General features: G+C 33.7%; 2 protein-coding genes across 2 annotated transcripts in view; one reads left to right on the top strand and one right to left on the bottom strand.

The window, feature by feature from the left end:
- The window catches only part of LOC143257778 (cytosolic 5'-nucleotidase 3-like), a 34,425-nt gene extending 15,384 nt beyond the window's left edge, over nt 1-19,041 (bottom strand). Inside the window, exons 1-7 of the mRNA XM_076516810.1 lie at nt 18,854-19,041; nt 18,676-18,746; nt 15,878-15,996; nt 7,423-7,521; nt 6,291-6,360; nt 5,348-5,394; nt 1,123-1,208 (exon numbers count right to left, since the gene is read on the bottom strand). Of these exons, the coding sequence (XP_076372925.1) occupies nt 1,123-1,208; nt 5,348-5,394; nt 6,291-6,360; nt 7,423-7,521; nt 15,878-15,996; nt 18,676-18,746; nt 18,854-19,041 (680 nt within the window). The remainder of the gene's footprint in view (nt 1-1,122; nt 1,209-5,347; nt 5,395-6,290; nt 6,361-7,422; nt 7,522-15,877; nt 15,997-18,675; nt 18,747-18,853) is intronic.
- A 1,605-nt stretch (nt 19,042-20,646) lies between these two features.
- Nucleotides 20,647-21,615, top strand: LOC143257779 (uncharacterized). The gene is made up of 2 exons (XM_076516811.1): nt 20,647-20,776; nt 20,903-21,615. The coding sequence occupies exons 1-2, from the start codon at nt 20,647-20,649 to the stop codon at nt 21,613-21,615; spliced, it is 843 nt and encodes a 280-aa protein (XP_076372926.1).
- Nucleotides 21,616-23,243: the final 1,628 nt, after the last annotated feature.

The raw sequence follows: 23,243 nt of genomic DNA on the forward strand, positions 1-23,243 counted from the left end.
TTTATGTTTGTGTATACCAAAATATCTAGTATAATTTATATGTTTGTGTATATCAAAATATCTAGTATAAGTTATATGTTTGTGTATATCAAAATATCTAGTATAATTTATATGTTTGTGTATACCAAAATATCTAGTATAATTTATATGTTTGTGTATACCAAAATATCTAGTATAATTTATATGTTTGTGTATACCAAAATATCTAGTATAATTTATATGTTTGTGTATACCAAAATATCTAGTACAATTTATATGTTTGTGTATACCAAAATATCTAGTATAATTTATATGTTTGTGTATACCAAAATATCTAATACAATTTATGTTTGTGTATATCAAAATATCTAGTACAATTTATATGTTTGTGTATATCAAAATATCTAGTATAATTTATATGTTTGTGTATATCAAAATATCTAGTATAATTTATATGTTTGTGTATATCAAAATATCTAGTATAATTTATATGTTTGTGTATACCAAAATATCTAGTACAATTTATATGTTTGTGTATATCAAAATATCTAGTATAATTTATATGTTTGTGTATATCAAAATATCTAGTATAATTTATATGTTTGTGTATATCAAAATATCTAGTACAATTTATATGTTTGTGTATATCAAAATAGTATAACTCATGTCAGTTTAAAACATCAACTGGGTTGTCAACATTTGTGTATATCAAAATAGCTGGTATAACTCGTGTCAGTTTAAAACATCAACTGGGTTGTCAACATTTGTGTATATCAAAATAGCTGGTATAACTCATGTCAGTTTAAAACATCAACTGGGTTGTCAACATTTGTGTATATCAAAATAGCTGGTATAACTCATGTCAGTTTAAAACATCAACTGGGTAGTCAACATTTGTGTATATCAAAATAGCTGGTATAACTCGTGTCAGTTTAAAACATCAACTGGGTTGTCAACATTTCGCAGAAAACACACAAGTAAGGACTCTAACTCTTAGAAGAAAAAAGTTAAATATTTTTTTAAAAATCACAAGCATAAGCCAAGCAAACTATAAATATCAAAACAATAATAAAAGATAAGAAACTAGCTTTCAGGTCAAACAAATACAAAGATTTTTTTTAGGTACTGTATTCCATTACTCACCATTCTATCATCCACGGAATCTTCTCTTTAATACTGATGGTTGGGTCTATTTCTATCGGATAATAGTTACTGTGGAGTGCTCTAGCCTACAAACAAGCAGCAAAGAATACTGTATTGTTTTTTGAAGCACTACAAATAATTAGAACACTTTATATGTCAGAAATTTCATATATTTAGTTTCAGAATCAAGAAACAAACAGATATCACTTTTTATAAAGTCACTAAAGAAATCGTACATTTCACTAAATCAAAATTAACAGAGCACTGAGTCACCATTTTTATGAGAACAATAAATGTTATTACATATGTTATTGTAAAAACTTTTCTCATTTAACCAAAAGTTCAAAGTCCATACAAACAAATTTTTATAACTAAGCAGAACACAGAAAGTGCCTTCCTACATGTGCTACATAGAAACTTTCAGTAACAAAACAAATACTTGAGATGCCTTAGAATCAGTACTTACATAGTTCCAACACTCATGTGATAAATCTCATATTCACAGATTTAAAGTTTTAGAAATGCTTAACTTTAAACAACGAAGTTTAATATGTTATTTAAAAAATGTAAAACATTCAATATTGCAAACTTATCTGATGTGGCTATTAAATGAACACCAGGTTCACATCTCATCATGACTTCTCACAAACACCAGGTTCACATCTCATCATGACTTCTCACAAACACCAGGTTCACATCTCATCATGACTTCTCACAAACACCAGGTTCACATCTCATCATGACTTCTCACAAACACCAGGTTCACATCTCATCATGACTTCTCACAAACACCAGGTTCACATCTCATCATGACTTCTCACAAACACCAGGTTCACATCTCATCATGACTTCTCACTTCTCAACACCAGGTTCACATCTCATCATGACTTCTCAGGGTTCACCTCAGGGTTCACATCTCATCATGACTTCTCACAAACACCAGGTTCACATCTCATCATGACTTCTCAGGTTCACACCAGGTTCACATCTCATCATGACTTCTCACAAACACCAGGTTCACATCTCATCATGACTTCTCACAAACACCAGGTTCACATCTCATCATGACTTCTCACAAACACCAGGTTCACATCTCATCATGACTTCTCACAAACACCAGGTTCACATCTCATCATGACTTCTCACAAACACCAGGTTCACATCTCATCATGACTTCTCACAAACACCAGGTTCACATCTCATCATGACTTCTCACAAACACCAGGTTCACATCTCATCATGACTTCTCACAAACACCAGGTTCACATCTCATCATGACTTCTCACAAACACCAGGTTCACATCTCATCATGACTTCTCACAAACACCAGGTTCACTTCTCATCATGACTTCTCACAAACACCAGGTTCACATCTCATCATGACTTCTCACAAACACCAGGTTCACATCTCATCATGACTTCTCACAAACACCAGGTTCACATCTCATCATGACTTCTCACAAACACCAGGTTCACATCTCATCATGACTTCTCACGAACACCAGGTTCACATCTCATCATGACTTCTCACGAACACCAGGTTCATATCTCATCATGACTTCCCATAATAATCATAAATATATTTTTCAACTGTCTATTTCCAAACTTAAATTGTTAGGACAACATTTGTTTCTTATTGCTAAATGTTAATATAATTTTTAACAATAACATTTGTTTCTTATTGCTAAATGTTAATATAATTTTTATTTCCCAGACCAAATCAGTGTCAGTATTCAGACCTTCATAGAACAAAACATTATTCTCTACCTTAAACATTCTGAACATGTCATTTACATAACTGTCAGTAAACACATGGATCCTACAGATTCAAAACTATACAACTTGTTGTCAAGTTAACAGTGCACGTCTAGCATAATCACATATGAACAGAATCACAATGAATTTTACACAGTTAAAAAGAATACAATGTTAAAATCATTAAAAAATAAATAGTTATTAAAAACACTGACTTACCAAAAAAAACTACAGATATTGTATTGTCTGTGACACCATCTTAATGAGTAACAGTATGCGAATGGTGGGGACTTACAAACCCAAGTAATTATTACACGCCTAAAATGACATCTAGGTTTAAACTACCCAAACTTCTGTGAAGTATTTTATTATCTCAAGACCAACTTCCTTATTTAATACGTTTCTAAGATGTTTCTACCACATGTTCAGCTACTACCAATTCATTTACTTTGTATTTTTATACTGCATTTTTAAATTTCTACAAGTTTGGTTAGTGGAGACTTGACCACAGATAGAAGAAATTCTATAAACCCCACATTTATCAAGGTTTTTTTCTATTCTATCTATTACACTCATGAGACTATTTAACTTACAACACAGATAGAATGTTACATTACATTCTATGGATTCTTTTCATTATATTATTTATTTAGATAAGCTTTCAACATACAGTAAACAAACTCTCATCTTATCTACTTTATATTTGCCTTCTAACCTTGTACATGTTAACATTTTAATATATTGATGCATAATCTATCAATAATTTCAAGTTTATATCTTCTGTCTCTGGCTGCATGTTTTAAGAAACTTGAATCTGTTTTCATATCACATCAAAACTCCTGAAGGTGGTGTCACAGAATACCAAAACGTGTTTTTTTTAAGGACAAGGCCCTCTATTTAATAACTATTTATTGAGTAACAATTTCAACATTGTAATCCTTTTAATTGTAAATAGATGTTTAACACAGGTATCATTTATAAATTAAACTTTCAAACACTGGTGTTCTGTAGTGGTCACAGTTCTAATATTAAACCAAGTCAAATGGTGAAGAAAATAACATAACATGTGTCAAGACACAAGTTCTTACCCTCTGGACAACAAGGTTAAATTTTCAAAAGAACCATTGTATGTGACTATTGGCTGAATAAAGAAATTGGAACTATGTTAATGAGTGCAAGGCTTTAGAAAATATTGTTTATTATTTCACAATGAAAGGTATCTAGAGATGCTTCCTTGGAATACAATGAACTCGTTTAGGGTTACCAAAAAGGAGAACTGGAAAAGTTACACAACCATTTCATCAGATTGATGCTTTTCGATATTAGTACAAGCTGTAATGAAGTGAACTGGAAAAGTTACACAACCATTTCATCAGATTGATGCTTTTGAACTGGTAAACTTACACAACCATTTCATCAAATTGATATTAGTACAAGCTGTAATGAAGTGAACTGGTAAAGTTACACAACCATTTCATCAGATTGATGCTTTTCGATATTAGTACAAGCTGTAATGAAGTGAACTGGTAAGATATTAGTACAAGCTGTAATGAAGTGAACTGGTAAACTTACACAACCATTTCATCAGATTGATGCTTTTCGATATTAGTACAAGCTGTAATGAAGTGAACTGGAAAAGTTACACAACCATTTCATCAGATTGATGCTTTTCGATATTAGTACAAGCTGTAATGAAGTGAACTGGTAAAGTTACACAACCATTTCATCAGATTGATGCTTTTCGATATTAGTACAAGCTGTAATGAAGTGAACTGGTAAAGTTACACAACCATTTCATCAGATTGATGCTTTTCGATATTAGTACAAGCTGTAATGAAGTGAACTGGTAAACTTACACAACCATTTCATCAGATTGATGCTTTTCGATATTAGTACAAGCTGTAATGAAGTGAACTGGAAAAGTTACACAACCATTTCATCAGATTGATGCTTTTCGATATTAGTACAAGCTGTAATGAAGTGAACTGGAAAAGTTACACAACCATTTCATCAGATTGATGCTTTTCGATATTAGTACAAGCTGTAATGAAGTGAACTGGTAAAGTTACACAACCATTTCATCAGATTGATGCTTTTCGATATTAGTACAAGCTGTAATGAAGTGAACTGGTAAAGTTACACAACCATTTCATCAGATTGATGCTTTTCGATATTAGTACAAGCTGTAATGAAGTGAATACTTTATAAAAGTATGCTGAGAGTGAGATACCTGTAGAGAATTCATTGTAACAAATATGAAAACAAAACTTACATTCTCTTTATCCTGCCTGAGTTAAAATACTTTAACACGGTTTAGTTTTGTTTTTTAATAATTAAAAGAAACAATAAATTATGCAACAGATGTTTTCTTTGCAACTATACGAGTTGATTAAAAAAAAAGTTTCGTGCTGATGAGTTACTTTATTAGATTAAAAGTAACACATATTACAAATAAAATAATTAAATTCACCTTTATTCGACAGTCCTCTGGGATGTAAGGACTGGAGTCCAGGATAGCTGTAATAGTAAATTAAACAGCTAAACTGACCAATAGATATAGTTTCACCCTATGCAAATTAATAAAACCTTGTTTGAAATCTCACAGATCAAAATAGAAACTCAAATTCTCATTTGTTTAGAAAAGTTACGACAGTATTAAACAAAGTCTTTGTATTTCACAGATTATTTTTTAAACCCATTAACTTTGACTATAATAAATATCAATCTGTGTTATCTTACGTATTTATTCTAGGAAGCAGTTAGTTTATGGTCACATGACACTTCGTCTGGAAAAAAACAACAACAACTGAAGACATTACAGTATCATACCAGAGCTCACCAGTCTTGTAGCAACTTATTATAAGTCTAACATTGTAACAGTGTTTATAAATATTAAAACTTCCTAAGTATGAACAAATAGTAACACATTCCAATGATACAGCAACTCAAATTAACATTGAAAGATAAATATTATTACAAGTATTTATTTTCAAAAATACAATATTTCACACCATACAATTCTTAACTTTGTTTATATATGCCTCAAATTAATAAAGTAATCTGAATTTACACTTTCTGTACAACAGAGGGCAGCACTACCGCTACCAAGAAGCAGATTTAATTTTTAATGAAGTAATTAATACATGATGATTCACTAATAATTTTTTCAAAACATCTGAACTATCATTTAAACTTATACTGCCCATGAATTCACCAAATACAACATTTAATGAACATAAACAGTTAGTCCAAATCATTTACTATTTCTCCAACAAATCACTACAAGTATAAACTGAAAGGAAACATAACTCTGTAATTTCAGGTACAATACTTTTTATTTTGTTTTCTGGAAACTATAACTAAATAACTTAGCTGTATAAATAAGGAGATATCTGGTGATTAACATTACTTACTGTAAGTGCTGCTACATGGCTTTTGTTGGTAATGAATACGGGTGATAGTATGATCAAAGTCTGATATCACCTTCAATAACAAAAATACAAACAAAAATTGATTTGTGACATAAAGGTGGATTAGGATTGTGAAAGTTAATGTTGAAACCAAATTAAAAAACAACAAAACATATGATACACTAACTTCTCATTTAACTGAAGATGGATTCTAGGTTTTAAATTTCACTTAATGAAGTTTCTAGAGAAACTGTATAACTAACAACCAACTTGTAGCTAATTAAGTACCATATTTTTATTTCAAATGAAAGAAACTGATTTTCATTAATATTTACAATCTTCAATATACTGAATGATACATCCATACAGATTAATCTTAAGAAACTATACACACAATGATAATTTATTTCATGTATACACAGTTTCTTCTCTGAACTTCCTATTGACTCTTTGCCAACATTTTTATAATGTATCTAAGTGAGATTTACTTTGATTATTCCTGCTTATCAAAATACATCAACATTTTTTTATTATTTGAATTATTACTATAACAAAAAGTTGTTTCTTTCTTGTAGAATTTTGCATAAAGTTACCCAAGGACTAGTCAAGCTAGTTGTTCTTAAAATGGCCGAGTAGACAGAAAGGTTATTCTTTACAAACAAATAGTGGAACTGACTATCACATTATAATGTCCTTACACCTGAAAAGATGAGCAAACCCATTACCCTCAATTTGAAAGTTAAGTGTCATAACCACCAGGCCAGGCCAAGCATAACAAAATATGGAATTTTATTTCTTCTATATTTGAGAAGCTTTTTTCTTTCCAAACATTTTATTGAAATTAATATATGAACAGTTGGTATAACACATTAAATCCTCTAGACAGACGAACCAGAGGATAAACTAAATGATAAGTCTCATTTGTTGTGTCACGCACCGAGACTCAGTGACCTGGCATGACTTGTACTCTTGTTGTTATGTGGATTCACTCACAAGAATTGTTCTGCTTGGATTACAAGGTCAAAGTGTAACTGTTTTCATCCTACTTCTCATTTTTGATTTTCCACAGGACATCAAACAATACATTATACAACTCTGAACAATCAGTAGAAAACATTAATGGGTCTAGATATACCTGTAGTCTTGAAGCACCACCTTTGATTAGCTGGCACACAATATCTTCAACTCTGTCTGGATATTTCATCCGAACATTTGGCATCTGGAATTCTTCAATCTGGTTTAAAACATACCAATACCACTCTTAATTCTAAGAGCACAGAATGTACTTGTAGTAGACAATTTCTAAATACTGCTAATAAAAACAACATATATACACATATGAATTCAAAAGAATATATAAAAGCACTAACCTTGCTCACTAATGTGTTACATATCCCTATTAGTTGTACTTGACACTCACATATGTATATTATGTAAATAACGTCCTGGTTACTTATTTTGCTCCTAATATTAAAACATTAACTATTAGAATTTAAAAAATACAATCTCTCACATAGTATGAACACTATGGATGAAATTTAGCCCAGTGATTTTCTTATGATGACGTACACATTAATTCGACGACCAACAACAGGTTTCTCCGAAATAATACTGTAACCAGAATATCGGTGAAGTTGACACCTATCTGCTACCTCTTTACTGAAACCTTACTGTACCTTCTTAGTTCCACAAGTTACAAAATGTGTAATATAAAATTAAACCAAATTTATTTAATTTGACAAATACACAGCGCGCAATGACAGAAATACCAATAATTCGCTAATATAAAATGTGACGCGGTTTGTATTTCGTTATTTATTGTCCATTTCTAGAAACTAAAATATTTAATTTTAAATTAACATAACTAGCAAAAATGTTTCAAGCTTCATATTTAATTTACTACTTGGTACTTACTGTATCAATAACTCTGGTTATTTTGTTTTTCTTTTTGATTCGCCAAATAAATCGAGATGTTGTTATCAAAGATACTGCTACAACAGCTCCAAACCCGAAATAGGTTTTTAACCCTAAGGACCCTAGACTTGTACTTTCTGAAAACATAGTCAACTATTATGTTTTATATTTTTATGTGAAAAATGTTAACAAATCGGCTTAATAAATCGTAATTGTTGACCTCTACTATGATTAACACGCGCCTTGTAATCGCAACCAAATCCCACCGATAAACCGCGTGAAGGGCATTATAGAATAAATGCAGTTCTAAATAGCTTTGCAAGCACCACAGCCCCATCTAGTAACTATGTTCATTAATTTTTTTAACTTATGTAATAAGTTTTAAATATTTAAAATTAAACAACTATGTAAAAGAAAACGCGATATTAGTTAATATTAAGTTCTAATTAGAGCAAGCTACTTTCTTAGATTAAAACTAAAAATGAACCCTGTACTAAGTATAGCCAATTATGCTATTCTGAAAGATCAGAATATTTTATCAATTGGATATCTTACGCCTTTAAATAATATCTGACAAGATTCGGACAATTTAAGAGATTTCTGTTAATCCTAAATTCATAAAATAAGATAAAAATACAAAATAATCTCTTATGAAAATGTAATACTAGTAAAATATCATAACAATAAAAATAGATATTAAATTTTCTAATCAATAACTGTTATCGTAAATATATTTAATTAAAAAAAGACTAAGCTATACCTCAATTACAAACATAAACACTGGTTTCAGCTTCAAGTTTTACATTATATTTGTGATGATCAATTTAACATCTGTATAACTGTATACAAGTAAAACTTCACAATCCTGCATAACAACGTGGCTCAGGGGTCGTCTTGAAAGTTTTTAACTATTAAAAACAACAACATCGGTTTTGCGATACCCGTGGTGGACACAGCACAAATAGCCCATTTTGTGCCTTTGAATTTAGTTTGATACAGATCAATGACATTAAAAACTCCTTTGGAAAACTATAAAACACAGGCTTTAATTGTAATTGAATAAACTGAATTGCTAACGTGGGTTTAATATCTGCTAGCTCATTGAATTTGTTCTATATGTGACTTATTTTAAAGTTTAGAACTGTGTAGAGCGAGTGAACAGACTGCGATCAACTGATTGAAATATTAGTTTTCAAAAGTTATTACGAAATAAAGAAGTGAATAAAGATAAATAAAACAGCATTTCTACGTATATCTACTATAGTAGTAACGACTTCAGCTAATCAATCAAATTACACATATGACTTAACACTTCAATATTTTAAAGAATAAACAAAATGTATTCATTGCGGTTTAATCTCCAAAAGCTAGGTCTAAGTAACCATTAAGCCTGACATTTGTGATAAAAAAAATCACATTGGCTGCAATTTGTAGAATGTTGGAAGTCAAAATTTGCAGTTTACGTGATTTTTATTACAAATTTTAAAACTAACTTGAATAATAATCCGTGATAAGCTCTACACAGAGCTTTCTCTCCCATACCAGCCGTTTTAACTTGAACAATATCCGATTTAAAGTTATGCCGAAACAAATGCATTAAAAACGTTCGAGAACTGATACAGATATGCGATTAAAGATTTAGCCAATGCCAAAATAACATTAAAATGTTCTCATATTTATAACTAAGGCTTATTGTTACAGCCGTAAAAAAACTATACAACTAAACTTGAAGACCTGTAGAATCAACCCAATTAATCAAGTCTATCGTATTTCCCACAGCGTTATCAAAAAACAGAAGAAATCATTTTTAAAGAAGGGTGAACAAACTGCAATGCATACTATATAGTTGCCTAACTAATATAAAAGTAATTCTTTCACGTCACGCTAGATTTTTTGAAATACCATAAGTAATAAAAACAAAATGCATTTATCCAAATAGAACAGTTCGATTACTGTTTGTCTATTATGGCTTCAGTGACGAGTGCCAAGAAACCTTGTCAGGGTTGTGAGTGTCAGAATAACAAGCCTAAAGACATAACGTGGGGTCACATAGCTTTGAGCCATGTTCATCAAATTTATCATGAAATTAAAAATATCGATTAAATTTTAAACTTACATCGTTTCTGAATTATGCCATTTTCTGTTATATCATCAACGCTTTTAATACAAAAACAAACCTTTTAAATCAATGAAGACAAAGAAATCAACAAATATATTTCATTTTATACTTTCAGTACATAGACGAACAACAATATTAGGTTCTAGTTTTGTTGTTGAGCAACTTAACATAAAAGCCATTGTTGAAATACAACGTTATCAAACCGTACTGGCTTTTTTATATCTTTAAAAATTGTTAATCTGATTTTTAACCAATAATTATTCTATAAATACGCCACGTTTCATGAGTGATCATAATTTTGATTGGCTTACAAAGAAATAATTCCAACACTGAGTGTCTCGAGAGCACTTTTCTGCCTGTTTTTGGTCAATCTTGATTTCGCAAAATTTATTTATTTCAAAGTCCGTGAGGAAAGTTCTTGTACAATGTTACATATTAAATTACCTACCTTATGAGCTCTAAACAACAATTTATATATTTCGTTTAGCTATGAAATGTTAGGTTAAGGTATACTACGAGTAGAGGCGGTAACACCGCCATTTTTGATGGGCTATACGCTAGCTGAAAATAAATAACAAATAATTTGCTAATGCATGAAATACTGGATGAATTTTTAAATTTTTATGTCATGACTGCGACGTTAATCCTAAGTTATCTTGTGAGATGCCGTTAACAAATGTTCAAAACCTGATGACAACAGAAACAGTGCTGTGGAATTAGTGGTTATTTTGCAGAGTTTAAAAAGAAATGACACATTTCACACAATTACTATATAGATAATTAAACCAACTATATAAATGTACATTAATATCTATATACATACTTCCATGTAAGATGCAGTGGGCATTCCTAACGACTAAAATAATGTTAAAAGAAATGCTATTTTGTCAAGTTACTATACTCGGCCAGATGTGTTTCATACTCTTATGATACATCTTTATGGATACTTACAAAAGTATCATAAACAAAATTAATAATTCATTTGAAGGTATTATGGTTTCTAAACCTTTTTATATTAAAATCACCCTAGACGGAACCCCCTATCTTTAATAAGAAATTGTGTGTTAAAACTTCACAACCAGAAGTTCATTTTTAAGAAAATAAGTTTTAAGGTGTCTTTGATTTGGTAACGAAAGACCGTTATTATATCACTGAACGACATTTTGACAAAATGTCATCACCCTCAAATAACAGAAGTACATGGCTATACATACACAGTGCAAATACAGAGAGATCACATGACCGGATATCGCTTAAGAGTTTAACACAAATATCTTGTTACCCCGGGATGTTGATTTAGGGTACAGCTGTTTTCTTCAATTAAGCTTTATTATGCGTTTTGAGTTACAATGGAAATAAACATAGGATGTTTATATTATGCTTATTAAAGCTGGTTTCCAATTTTCTATCTGTTTCTTCATTGTAAAATCACGGAGAGTTATTGTGTGATTTATTTTATGAATGTCGTTTGAATTGCGTGATTCTATTAAATTTTCATTTAATATTGAGTTCAGTTTTGTGTCAGGTTTTGGGGTGAATTTGACGTAAACAGAAATGTTATATCTGATGACAAGTTTTCTCTAAGTTGATTATTTATGAGCTGACGTCAGAGGTAAATGGTAAAGTTGTGTTTGGTTTTTGTTATGGTGGTTGTGTGGGAATCTTTCAACAGTTGTCAGTTGAAATTTGTTGGCGTGAATGAAGAGACACTTTATAGAGTTGATTTCTTTATATATGGACTGAGTTGAGAAAGTCTTGAAGCTATGTGTATTAGAATTTTAATATATTAATTTTTCTGTTTGGATTCATGGGCGGAATTTCCAAGGGATGCAGAAACCTGCGTGAGTGATCTCTCTCTTTCTATCGGGATTTGGGTATCATATGTACCCCGGAGGGTCAGGTGCTCTTTGACCTCTACCTTTACTTGCAGTGTTGGTTGGTATGGTTACTGCTTTAGGATCAGAGGGGGTTGAATTACTCAGCTCCTTTTCAGGGTAAGCAGAGCTCTAGAATCTTCAGTGAATGATGTTTGGTTTGTTGGTTTTGAATTTCACGCAAAGCTACACGAGGGTTATCTGCGCCAGCCGTCCCTAATTTAACAGTGTAAGACAAGAGTGAAGGCAGTTAATCATCACCACCCACCGCCAATTCTTGAGCTACTCTTTCACCAACGAATTGTGGGATTGACCATAACTTATTAATGCCCCCATGGCTGAAAGGGCTTGTTTGGTGTGACGGGATTCGAACCCGCGACCCTCAGATTACGAGTCGAGTGCCTTAAACACCTGGCCACAAGTGAGTGATATCTCAATGAATTTTGTTTTTTGAAACATGCGTTGGATCTGATGTTGTGGATGTTATTAAAAGTGCTGAATTTAATGGTTTAGGGTGAATGGAGTTTATGTTTTCCAAAAAAAAGTGAAACCGGTACAAGTGGTGTCGACATATCTGTACCAGTATAAGGAAATATAAAGTGTGAACTGCATGGCTTGTGTTTCGATCTGGACCATAAATATGTTGGTAGGAACACGGTCAGCCATGCTTAAACCGTCTGTTTGAAGAAAGTTTTTGCTGTTGAAAACGGTGTTCGTTTTTGTTGTTATGAATTCTACAAGAAAAACAAAAAAATATGCTGTGGGTGTGAATTACATGGCCGGAATCATTACTGTAAAAATCAAGTGTAACATTACACACATGAATAAATTATTGGAGTCACTACAAGTGTTACATTACAGGCTTCTTTGATGCAACGTCAAAGCTGGCCATTAAAACTTTAGTTGGGTTAATGTATTTGAGAAGTTAAAGACATCTTTAATAAGCAATATGCATCATGTAAGATGTGAGGGTTCATGCTACGTAGTAACCAAGATTATAGTTAAATCAGTTGTAACTGGATAATTTTGGTTATATGGGGCAGTCTTTTTTGTGTGGTTTGGGAATGCCATAAAGTTATGGTGCGTGTAAGAGTCAGTTGTTTGGTTTTTTCAAAATGTTCATGCACTTTACCTTACTGTTTGTGAGGTTGGTCTTTGCTTTACAGATATATTTTTAATGGATTTGTCAGAATTCTTAAGAAAATTTGTTTAAGATACGATTTTCGCATCAGGAAACCGCGTTTTGTTATAGTTACACATCAGAAAAGTCTGGTAGATGGAGTTTTAGATCTCTTCTTGTCGTTGGTTCCTGTAAAAGGTGGAAGTGATATTTTGTTCTCTTGTGTAGTGAATCACTAGTCTCATAGATAAATCCTTTTCTCTCTTCCTTCATCCTCAGTACATACTTTAAGAAATTCAAACACAATCCAGGTGTGACAAAGAAGTATTAGTGACCATTAACTCAATTCTATTATCATGTATTTACTGTATTTATTCTGACCAAGAATTATCAACTGGGAGCTTAATGTTTCAACTGTTTAAATTGGTTTATAGTTTAGATACTATACAATACAGTTGTTTAAATTGGTTTATAGTTTAGTACTATACAATTAGAGATTGTTAAACCAAATGGATGATACGATACAACTTTTTTATTGTGTTTTTGCGCGTGTATTAAAAATGTACCACGTCTAGAAAATTGTTCTAAGTTTGTTCTTTCGTTTACATTAACGTGAAAATAGTTTGACGTTCATTCCACGTTATGAAAACAAATTAGGTTATTTCCTACTTTAAAATTTCTACAATCTTGAACGCTGTCGCAAATTGTTGTAGGCTTACTTTTACAGTCACATAACTGTTGTGATGGTCCGGTAAATTAAAGAAGGCTCAACAGTCCAAAGATTTTGTTTTCATTGTTGTTTGTTTTAACAATTAAAAATGTTGTATTAGTTGTGTGGATAAATTAGTGAAGTATCATCCCACAATATGACCTAAGAGGTTGCAATTTCTCATGAACGGAGATTCAGTTTAGAATAATTTTTCCCAATGTTGTTTTCTTGTATGCATGCATTGTGTTAACTGCAGAGCTGGCGTATTTACGCGACAGGATTGGATTTGGAAATATCTTCAGAAAGAAGAGATCTTCATTATGTTTATTCCAGAGTGATGCGACAACAAACGTTTTAATACTAACTCATTAAACAACGGAAAGCTTCCAGATAGTAAATTGTCTTAACAACGAGCCAATGCAATGAGCTGTGCATTACAATTTTGGTTTAAATAGTTCTTTTGTTTATATTTAAAATAAGAGCAAGCCATCAGAACGGATGGTCCCCTGTCAAAATATACTCTTTAAATTTTTCATTTGAAGTTGTATTGTTTGTTTATTCACTAAGATTTGACTTGTACCACAAAAAATATGCTACTATCTAGCCTTCGGAATACTTGATGGTCACTGAAAACTTGACATCAAACGTTTAGAACTTTCTAGGCCTATACTGTTAAACCTTTCGGTCTTAACGTTATCCATAAAGTCCACAGCCCCTTCTAGTTAACAAATTACAACATAAAATAGAGCTTAAAACAATACGTTTTATGATTATAATTAACTAAACTTGTCATAAAACATTAGTATTAGTTGTATTATATTTTTAACACTGTATTCATCTGATCCATAAAACGAATGTTATAAAACTTTTATCATACATTCCTTCAGTTATAGAAAATCATAAAGAGACTCAATAAATAATGCAATGTTAAAACATGTAATAGAAATAACACTAACATGTCATGGCAAGTATAACTGATTATGACTGATTCAACAGTTTTGGTTTCTTATTTTTGTGCTTTTGAAAATGATGTTTTATTCAAGACAACAATCTATGTCTTTCGTTAAAAGTCCAGCTGACAAATTTCCCGTAATTTCCAAAGACAGAACGATATTTTTCCTCTATTTCAGGTGGAAAACCATACTTGTAATACAATATTAATAACACAATCCCTAAATGTGTTTCTTTTTTAACTTATACATGATAAAATAACTTTACCTGCTGGATAGATTGTGTATGTTTCCAGCCATGTTGAAAAAGATGCCCACTTGCCAGTCGACCAAGTCCATCATAATTTAAACGGCAAAGTGCATGTTTAGAGGCGAGGAAGGCCATTTTCGGTCACGTTATAAATAAATTAAATTCTTGGATGAAGAATGCTCAGAAAGTCATTTTTGTGTTCAGGCTTTCATAACGTAACGATTGCTAAGTCCTAATAACCCGACGAGATTCATTGTTCAATAACACTCGGAACACGATACGTAGACGGAAATACGACAATGAACAATGTGAATGCTGCCATTTCTTAACAAGGGTGGTTGTCAGTGAGAGACCGCTAAACACGCACAATATCGGAAATATGTTTCAAAAAACACAAGACAAGAAATTATATGACGTACATTTATAGTGGTACTAACAGTAACAGAACTCGCAAAGTTCAGCGGTAAGCCTAACTGTCGTGAATGTACGTACAAGCAGGAAAATTACATTTCTTTCCATACCCACTCACATGTTCCGCTATTCTAATATCAGCTTAACGTCCAGTTATCAGTTCAAAACATGTTTAAAATAATATATATAGATATAAATGTTCTATTAGCGTTTCATATATTGCACGTCTAGAACTTAACTTACAGAATCGTCACTTTCCTTCCTATAAATTTTTCCCGTTTCTAGCACGGCTCTGGATGGGAGAGACGGCAGGCGGAATATTTCGATAAAGTGAAAAACGGTGCTAAATCTGTCGGTAGCACCTTTAAGTAAAGAGTGACAAAATATTATACACTCCTATATTTACTACGTGAAAGAGACTACAAACTAATAGTGTGAGTTTTATGGACAGTACGAATAATATCAAATATATTCCTCACATCCTCCAACCAATTTAAAAACCTTCTCTAAAAAATGGCCTCTCCACTGCGTACTGCCATCTCGTGGTGATAATTATCGGCCCGAAGGCGTCGCACGTGACAGTTATTCAAATTATAAAATAAGCAGGGTTTTTTATAAATCAACGATTTTCTCAGCGTATGAAACAGTTTCACCTCAATGCAACCATTTTATTGGACTGTACAAGTGGTGATGTTCGATTTTGTGAACCAATGCCAAAATTTGTCAGACTATGACATAATTTAAAGGGTAAATATATGATACTGAAAAGTTAATTTCCACATTTGTGAGTCAATTTAATTATAGAAAATTTAAGAACTACTAATAATTAGACACAAATAAGTAATAACTTGAATGAACATACGAGGGCTGTTAAAAAAATACGTGGACTGACGTCATAAAACAAAATGTACTTTGTTTAGAAGTTACAGGTCTGGGACCCCTTCAAAGTACTCTCCTCCCCAACGCACACACTTATCCCAACGGTGTTTCCACTTGTTGAAACAGTCCTGGTACGCTTCTTTCGTAATGTCCTCCACCTTCTTCGTCGCATTTGCCTTAATCTCGGGAATCGTCTCAAATCTTCTTCCTTTCAAGGGTCTTTTGAGTTTGGGGAACAAGAAAAAATCGCAAGGAGCAAGGTCAGGTGAGTAGGGGGTTGTGTGGGGAAGAACAGTGATCGAGTGTTTGGCCAAAAACTCACGAGTTCTGAGGCATAAATTTCGCAGCAACGTGGTGCATCCTCAATGTTTCGGTCAAAATCTCGTAACAAGATCCAACTGATATCCCATACTCTTCAGCAAGCTCCCTGACAGTCAGACGTCGATTTGCCCGCACCAGGGTGTTGATTTTGTCGACGTGTGGGTCGTCAGTTGACGTGGAAGGACGTCCAGGACGCTCATCATCTTCAATGGACTGTCGACCATCCTTAAAACGTTCATGCCACTTGAAACATGCCGTACGATTCATAGCAACATCACCGTAAGCCGTGTTAAGCATAGCAAAAGTTTCAGTCGCAGATTTTCCAAGTTTAACACAAAATTTCACAGCAAGTCGTTGCTCCTTCAGGTCATTCATTCTGAACTCCGCCAAACGAAAATTTGCACTTCACTTAAAACCACGTAGCTAATACACAAATGAAGATATCTGCAATCGGGAAATGGCGTCGTAATCAGCTGATCTATGCGAACCTAGCGACACCAAGCGGATTCCCGTGGAACCAACTGGAGCCGCGCAATTCAAACAGTTCGCGTATTTTTTGAACAGACCTCGTATATCACCAAATGAAACCAACCAATCCACTTTTCTAAAAATGTAAGAAGGAAAGAAAAACAACAACAAGGGTTCCATTTAAACAATACTTTTGTTTCTTTGTACTTTAGTTTCAGCAACAATAGCCAGTAAACAATAATTTCAACATTAATAATGTCTGTAAACAATAATAACAATATTAATAATGTCTGTAAACAATAATATCAATATTAATAATGTATGTAAACAGTAATAACAATATTAATAATGTCTGTAAACAATAATATCAATATTAATAATGTATGTAAACAGTAATAACAATATTAATAATGTCTGTCAACAATAATATCAATATTAATAATGTCTGTAAACAGTAATAACATTATTAATAATGTTTGTAAACAATAATACCAATATTAATAATGTCTGTAAACAATAATAACAATATTAATAATGTCTGAAAACAATAATAACAACATTAATAATGTCTGTAAACAATAATATCAATATTAATAATGTCTGTAAACAATAATAACAATATTAATAATGTATGTAAACAGTAATAACAATATTAATAATGTATGTAAACAGTAATAACAATATTAATAATGTCTGTCAACAATAATATCAATATTAATAATGTTTGTAAACAACAATAACAACATTGATAATGTCTGTAAACAATAATAATCAATATTAATAATGCCTATAAACAGTAATAACAATATTGATTATGTCTGTAAACAGTAATACCAATATTGGTAATGTCTGTAAACAGTAATACCAATATTGGTTATGTCTGTAAACAGTGATAACAATATTGATAATGTCTGTAAACAGTGATAACAATATTGATAATGTCTGTAAACAGTGATAACAATATTGATAATGTCTGTAAACAATAATGACAATATTGATAATGTCTGTAAACAGTAATAACAATATTGATTATGCCTGTAAACAGTAATAACAATATTGATTATGTCTGTAAACAGTAATAACAATATTAATAATGTCTGTAAACAATAATAACAATATTGATAATCTCTGTAAACAGTAATAACAGTGTTGATAATGTCTGTAAACAGTAATAGTAGTACTGATAATCTCTGTAAACAGTAATAATAGTACTGATAATCTCTGTAAACAGTAATAACAGTACTGATAATCTCTGTAAACAATAATAAAAACGTTAACAATGACATTAATATTTTTAACTTTACGTGTTTACTTTGCCGTTGGAACTCGGCTGTAGTCTACATTTGATTTTTGCTCGGAATTTAAACTCTTACCTATATTGAGCGACTTGATGTCATTACTCCGGGTTATCAAGTTTGTGTAGTAGCCAGACTCCAAGTCAGTACTTTACCATGTAGATCTTTCTCTTCTCAAAGAATCGGCTTCCATCACTAACCTGAGTGTTCCGGGCTCACCTACGTGTACCCAACACCCGCCACCGTGACAGCTAACCACACAGGGGTTCCTGCGCCATTCGCTGCCAAGCACCGCCCGCCACGCGACAGGCTCCAGAGTACGGTCTGTACCCTAGGAGTAGGCTTCCTAACTCCATCTCCTGTATCCTGCGTCCATCCCGTCAGCTTAGAGAACACGCTAAGTATTCTAGCTAAACCCCTACTTGTAGAAGAGGGATAGGGCATGTCTCCAGCCTATTGTTTCCATGTTTCTTGTTCTGTAGTACTCCTTCGACGCAGTTCCCTCTGGATTTCCTGCCGTGTGTTGATATCTTCTTGAACACATTTGGAGAACACGATACACAACTTCACATGTGTAGTCAAAGTCACTATTTTTACGGTCCATGAGCCATTTGTCCAAGCACCTACACCTGTGAAGTACACAAACACACTCACTAACCAGGTTTGCACCTCCAGGGTTGGCTGGTCCGCCGTGGTTCCTTCCTCCGTCGTCCACTTGAAGTCAACGTGTGATGTTTACTTCAGCATAGTGAATTTAGAATTTGAGGTCTATGAGTCCGTCTTTCAGTTACATTATTTTCGACCCTTCTGGGGCCCGTCTCTTGTTGAATTCTTCATTCATTAATCGATACTTATCGATTTTTAACCTAATTCTCGTATTTGATCTGATTCTTCTCATGACCACCGGAACACTTTATGCTTTGGTAAAGAGCCTCACATCTTCGGACCATATCTGGTATTTAAATTCACTTACCATAAAGAAGTAGGACAACTTCTGATGATTTTTACAGGTAGTGAAGTATTGAAGAGGACTGTAGTGTAACTAATCAAACCCGTGTGAAAAATGTCGGATATCTTCCACCAATATACTTTTAAGTGTGCACAGTCATAGAAAGCATGTTTTGTTGGTTCTGTGTACTGGCATGACGGACATTCCTTTTATTTCATGACTTTCTGTCTGTTTATAGTACTTACCATATTATGTGCTATTTTATAATTTATGTCTCTTCTTTTGTTTTTTGTTTTCCATGTTGCTGTCTTCCAGTTAATATGTGGATATTCATTCACTATTTTAGGCTTGCACTTTATCTGTTAGAATTTCATAAATCTTTTCTGTTGGTATTTTGTTGAACTGCTGGATTTTTTGTCACCTTTGTTGTTTTCGCCATCATATTTTTCTAGGTAGGCTGATGGAGTTTCTGCTCTTAGGTTTGGTTTTATTTACGTAAAATTTGGCTTTAAATCCAACTGTGTAGTTATAGAAAAGAGCACAGTTGTATTCAGACCCCATAATTTTACACGTGTTCTGTATAGTGGCTGTTGTGAGGTAGTTGTAAGAGCCTGGCATGGGTTAACGCGTTAAGGCGTGCGCTTCGTAATCTGAGGGTCGCGGGTTCGCACCCGAGTCGTGCCAAACATGCTCGTTCTCCCAGCCGTGGGGGCGTTATAATGTGACGGTCAATCCCACTTTTCGCTGGTAAAAGAGTAGCCCAAGAGTTGGCGGTGGGTGGTGATGACTACCTGCCTTCCCTCTGTTATGTATGTGACATTATTAGCCAATCAGCACTTAGTATTTTGTATGTGCGAGGCTATTCTAAATAAAGTACAGGAAGCTGCGGCACGTCTGAGTTTTGTTGTTACTCGATAACAAGTGTTTTATGAGAACCCAAAGACATAACATGGTTGTCAGAAGTGGAAGTTTTATTTAAATTGTGCCTTAGAAGCGACACACAGTCAAGATAAATACAAACTTTACGTTCACAAACTGTAAATTGACATAATCGTACGAGATACGATTCTCGCGGAAACACACGTGTTCTACCCAGAAAAATGGCGGAGGCAAGTTTCAAGCCACCTGTTTTTAATGACAAGACGAATGCTAGTGCGGCATGGAAGAATCTCAAACAAGATTTGCGGATTTTCTTCATGGCATCAGGGTTATCAGAGGCAACAGAAGAACGTAAAGTGTCTATATTGTTTTACACACTCGGGTCGAAATACAACAGTTTTCGACAATTTTGGACTGACAGAAGCTCAACAGAAGAACTATAAACATGTAATCAGAGAATTCGACAACTATTTTCAGCCAACCAAGGTAACAAAGTTGTACATGAAAAGTTTGAGGACCGAAAGCAGCAACCAGGTGAGACTGTGTCCCAGTATATCAGTGCACTTAGAGAGATAGCACAGAACTGTGAGTATGGTGATACTCTCGAACAACAGTTGTGTAAACAAATCAGCGTAGGCGTCAGTGATCGAGCATTAAGAGATAGACTGTGGTCAGAGGATCTGACACTGAAACAGATTACAGAGAAATGTCATCACCATGAACAGAAACTAGAATCACTGAAGGAAATCGAAGGACCCACAAGTACCGTAACAGATGTAAACTGTGTACGTCGAGGTCAAAGCAGAGGTCGTAGTCGCCACAGAAGTCAAGGTTCCAGAAACCAGCAAAGCCGAGGCACACAGGTCTACAGAGGAGCCACGACACGGAGACCGCCACAGAGGAACTGTACTCGGTGTGGAAAACTACCACATCACAGTCAACAAAGATGCCCAGCATTAGAGAAAACTTGTAATTATTGTAAATTAAGAGGTCACTTTGCTGTCACGTGTAGAAATAAGAATAGAAATGTACATTTTGTAAACACATGTGATGATTATTTTCAAGATGTCAATGATTATGATGATTGTTATGAAATGTGTAATGTAGAGGAAAGTATGAATTCTTTGAATATTTACTCCATTGGTGTAAACAAACCTACTGAGTATTGTCATATTAAGTACCCCATATGAACAGGGTAAAGGTGCAGTGCGTATGAAAATAGACACACAGGCAGAGTGTAATATATTGAGTAAACAGTCATTTGATCGCATGGCACCTCATGGTTCATTACCTTTGTCTAAGTCACAGGTAACCATAAAAGCATTTGGTAATCATAAGATCACACCTGTTGGAAAAACTACATTTACTGTTATTCACAAAAGCAAAATGTATGATATTGATTGTGAGGTTGTTGATAGTGATGTACCTAATCTTCTTGGAGGTGAATCTAGTACTAAGTTTGGGTTAATACAAAAAGTAAATGCAATTAGTACTTATGTACAAGGTAAATACTCGCATGATCGGAGTTCACAACGTAGGCTACCTCCAGGTTCCGAGATTCCCACTGTTCAAAGCCCCCCCTCATGAATCAACACAAGTACGCCCCCCTTCGATTGATAAATCAAATAAGTGTACTAAAACCCAGACTCAGTTAGACTCCGAGTTCCTAGCCCGGGTTCCTAATATAAACAAAGTGCCACAGAGTATTCGTGAAATTTTGCTTCAGTATAAAGACAGATTTCCCACAGACAGAGTAGGCAAAATACCGGGAAAATGTACGTTGTCTATTGACCCAGATTACAAAGATGGCCCTGTGTCACAGGCTGCTAGGCCGATTCCTGTAGCGATGAGAGACAGAACCAAAGTACAGTTAGACTTTTTTAGAGTCACAAGGGATCATTTCGAAAGTACCAGTTGGTATACCGACACCGTGGTGTAATCAACTACATATTGTACACAAGAAAGACGGAAACTCAGTGAGAATTTGCATTGATCCTAAGTTTCTTAATAAAGCACTACTGAGAGAATACCACCCTATCAATACACTAGAGGATGTACTTACCCGTATTAATGGAAGCAAGTATTTTACTGTCCTAGATGCGAACATGGGATACTATCAGCTACAGCTCGATGAGAATAGTCAGTTACTCACCGCTTTTAACACTCCGTGGGGGTCGTTATTTGTACTTACGTTTGCCGATGGGAATTAAGTCGAGTCCTGAATTGTACCAAAGAGCGATGGAAGAAATATTTCAGGAGCATGATCATGTGAATAACAGTTTTGACGATATGCTACTCGATACTGTTACACTACCTGAACATTGTAAAGTGCTACGCAACATGTTGGAAACCGCTAGACAAAATGACGTGACATTTCGACTATCAAAATGTTTGTTTGGCCAGCCAGAGGTAGACTACACAGGTCATGTGATCACAAGCAACGGCATCAAAGTTTCTGATGAAAAAGTGCGTGCAATACATGAAATGCATACTCCAACCAATAGCGACGAAGTAAGAACACTGCTCGGAATGGCTACGTACCTGTCCAAATACATACCTAATTATTCTGATTTAACTGAACCTCTACGAGAAGTAGTCAAGAAGAAGACAGAAGAAACGCATGGATTCTATTTTGATGTACCACAGCAGGAGGCGTTTTCAAAGCTCAAGACTGCTCTCAGCCAAGCTCCAGTTCTGAGATATTATGCACTTAATGAACCGTTGACATTGTCATGTGACGCATCACAAGGTGGACTAGGTGTTGTGATATTACAAAACAATCAACCAGTTGTCTATGCATCTAAAACACTAACACAAA

Source organism: Tachypleus tridentatus, chromosome 7, assembly GCF_004210375.1.
Source record: "Tachypleus tridentatus isolate NWPU-2018 chromosome 7, ASM421037v1, whole genome shotgun sequence".
NCBI classification, from domain to species: Eukaryota; Metazoa; Arthropoda; class Merostomata; order Xiphosura; family Limulidae; genus Tachypleus; species Tachypleus tridentatus.

Bases quoted from the DNA above. Each gene is read 5' to 3' on its own strand.
- LOC143257779 (XM_076516811.1), top strand. From the start codon at position 20,647: ATGGCGGAGGCAAGTTTCAAGCCACCTGTTTTTAATGACAAGACGAAT. The intron at 20,777-20,902 runs GTAAAGTGTCTA...AACTATTTTCAG, and splicing joins ATCAGAGGCAACAGAAGAAC to CCAACCAAGGTAACAAAGTT.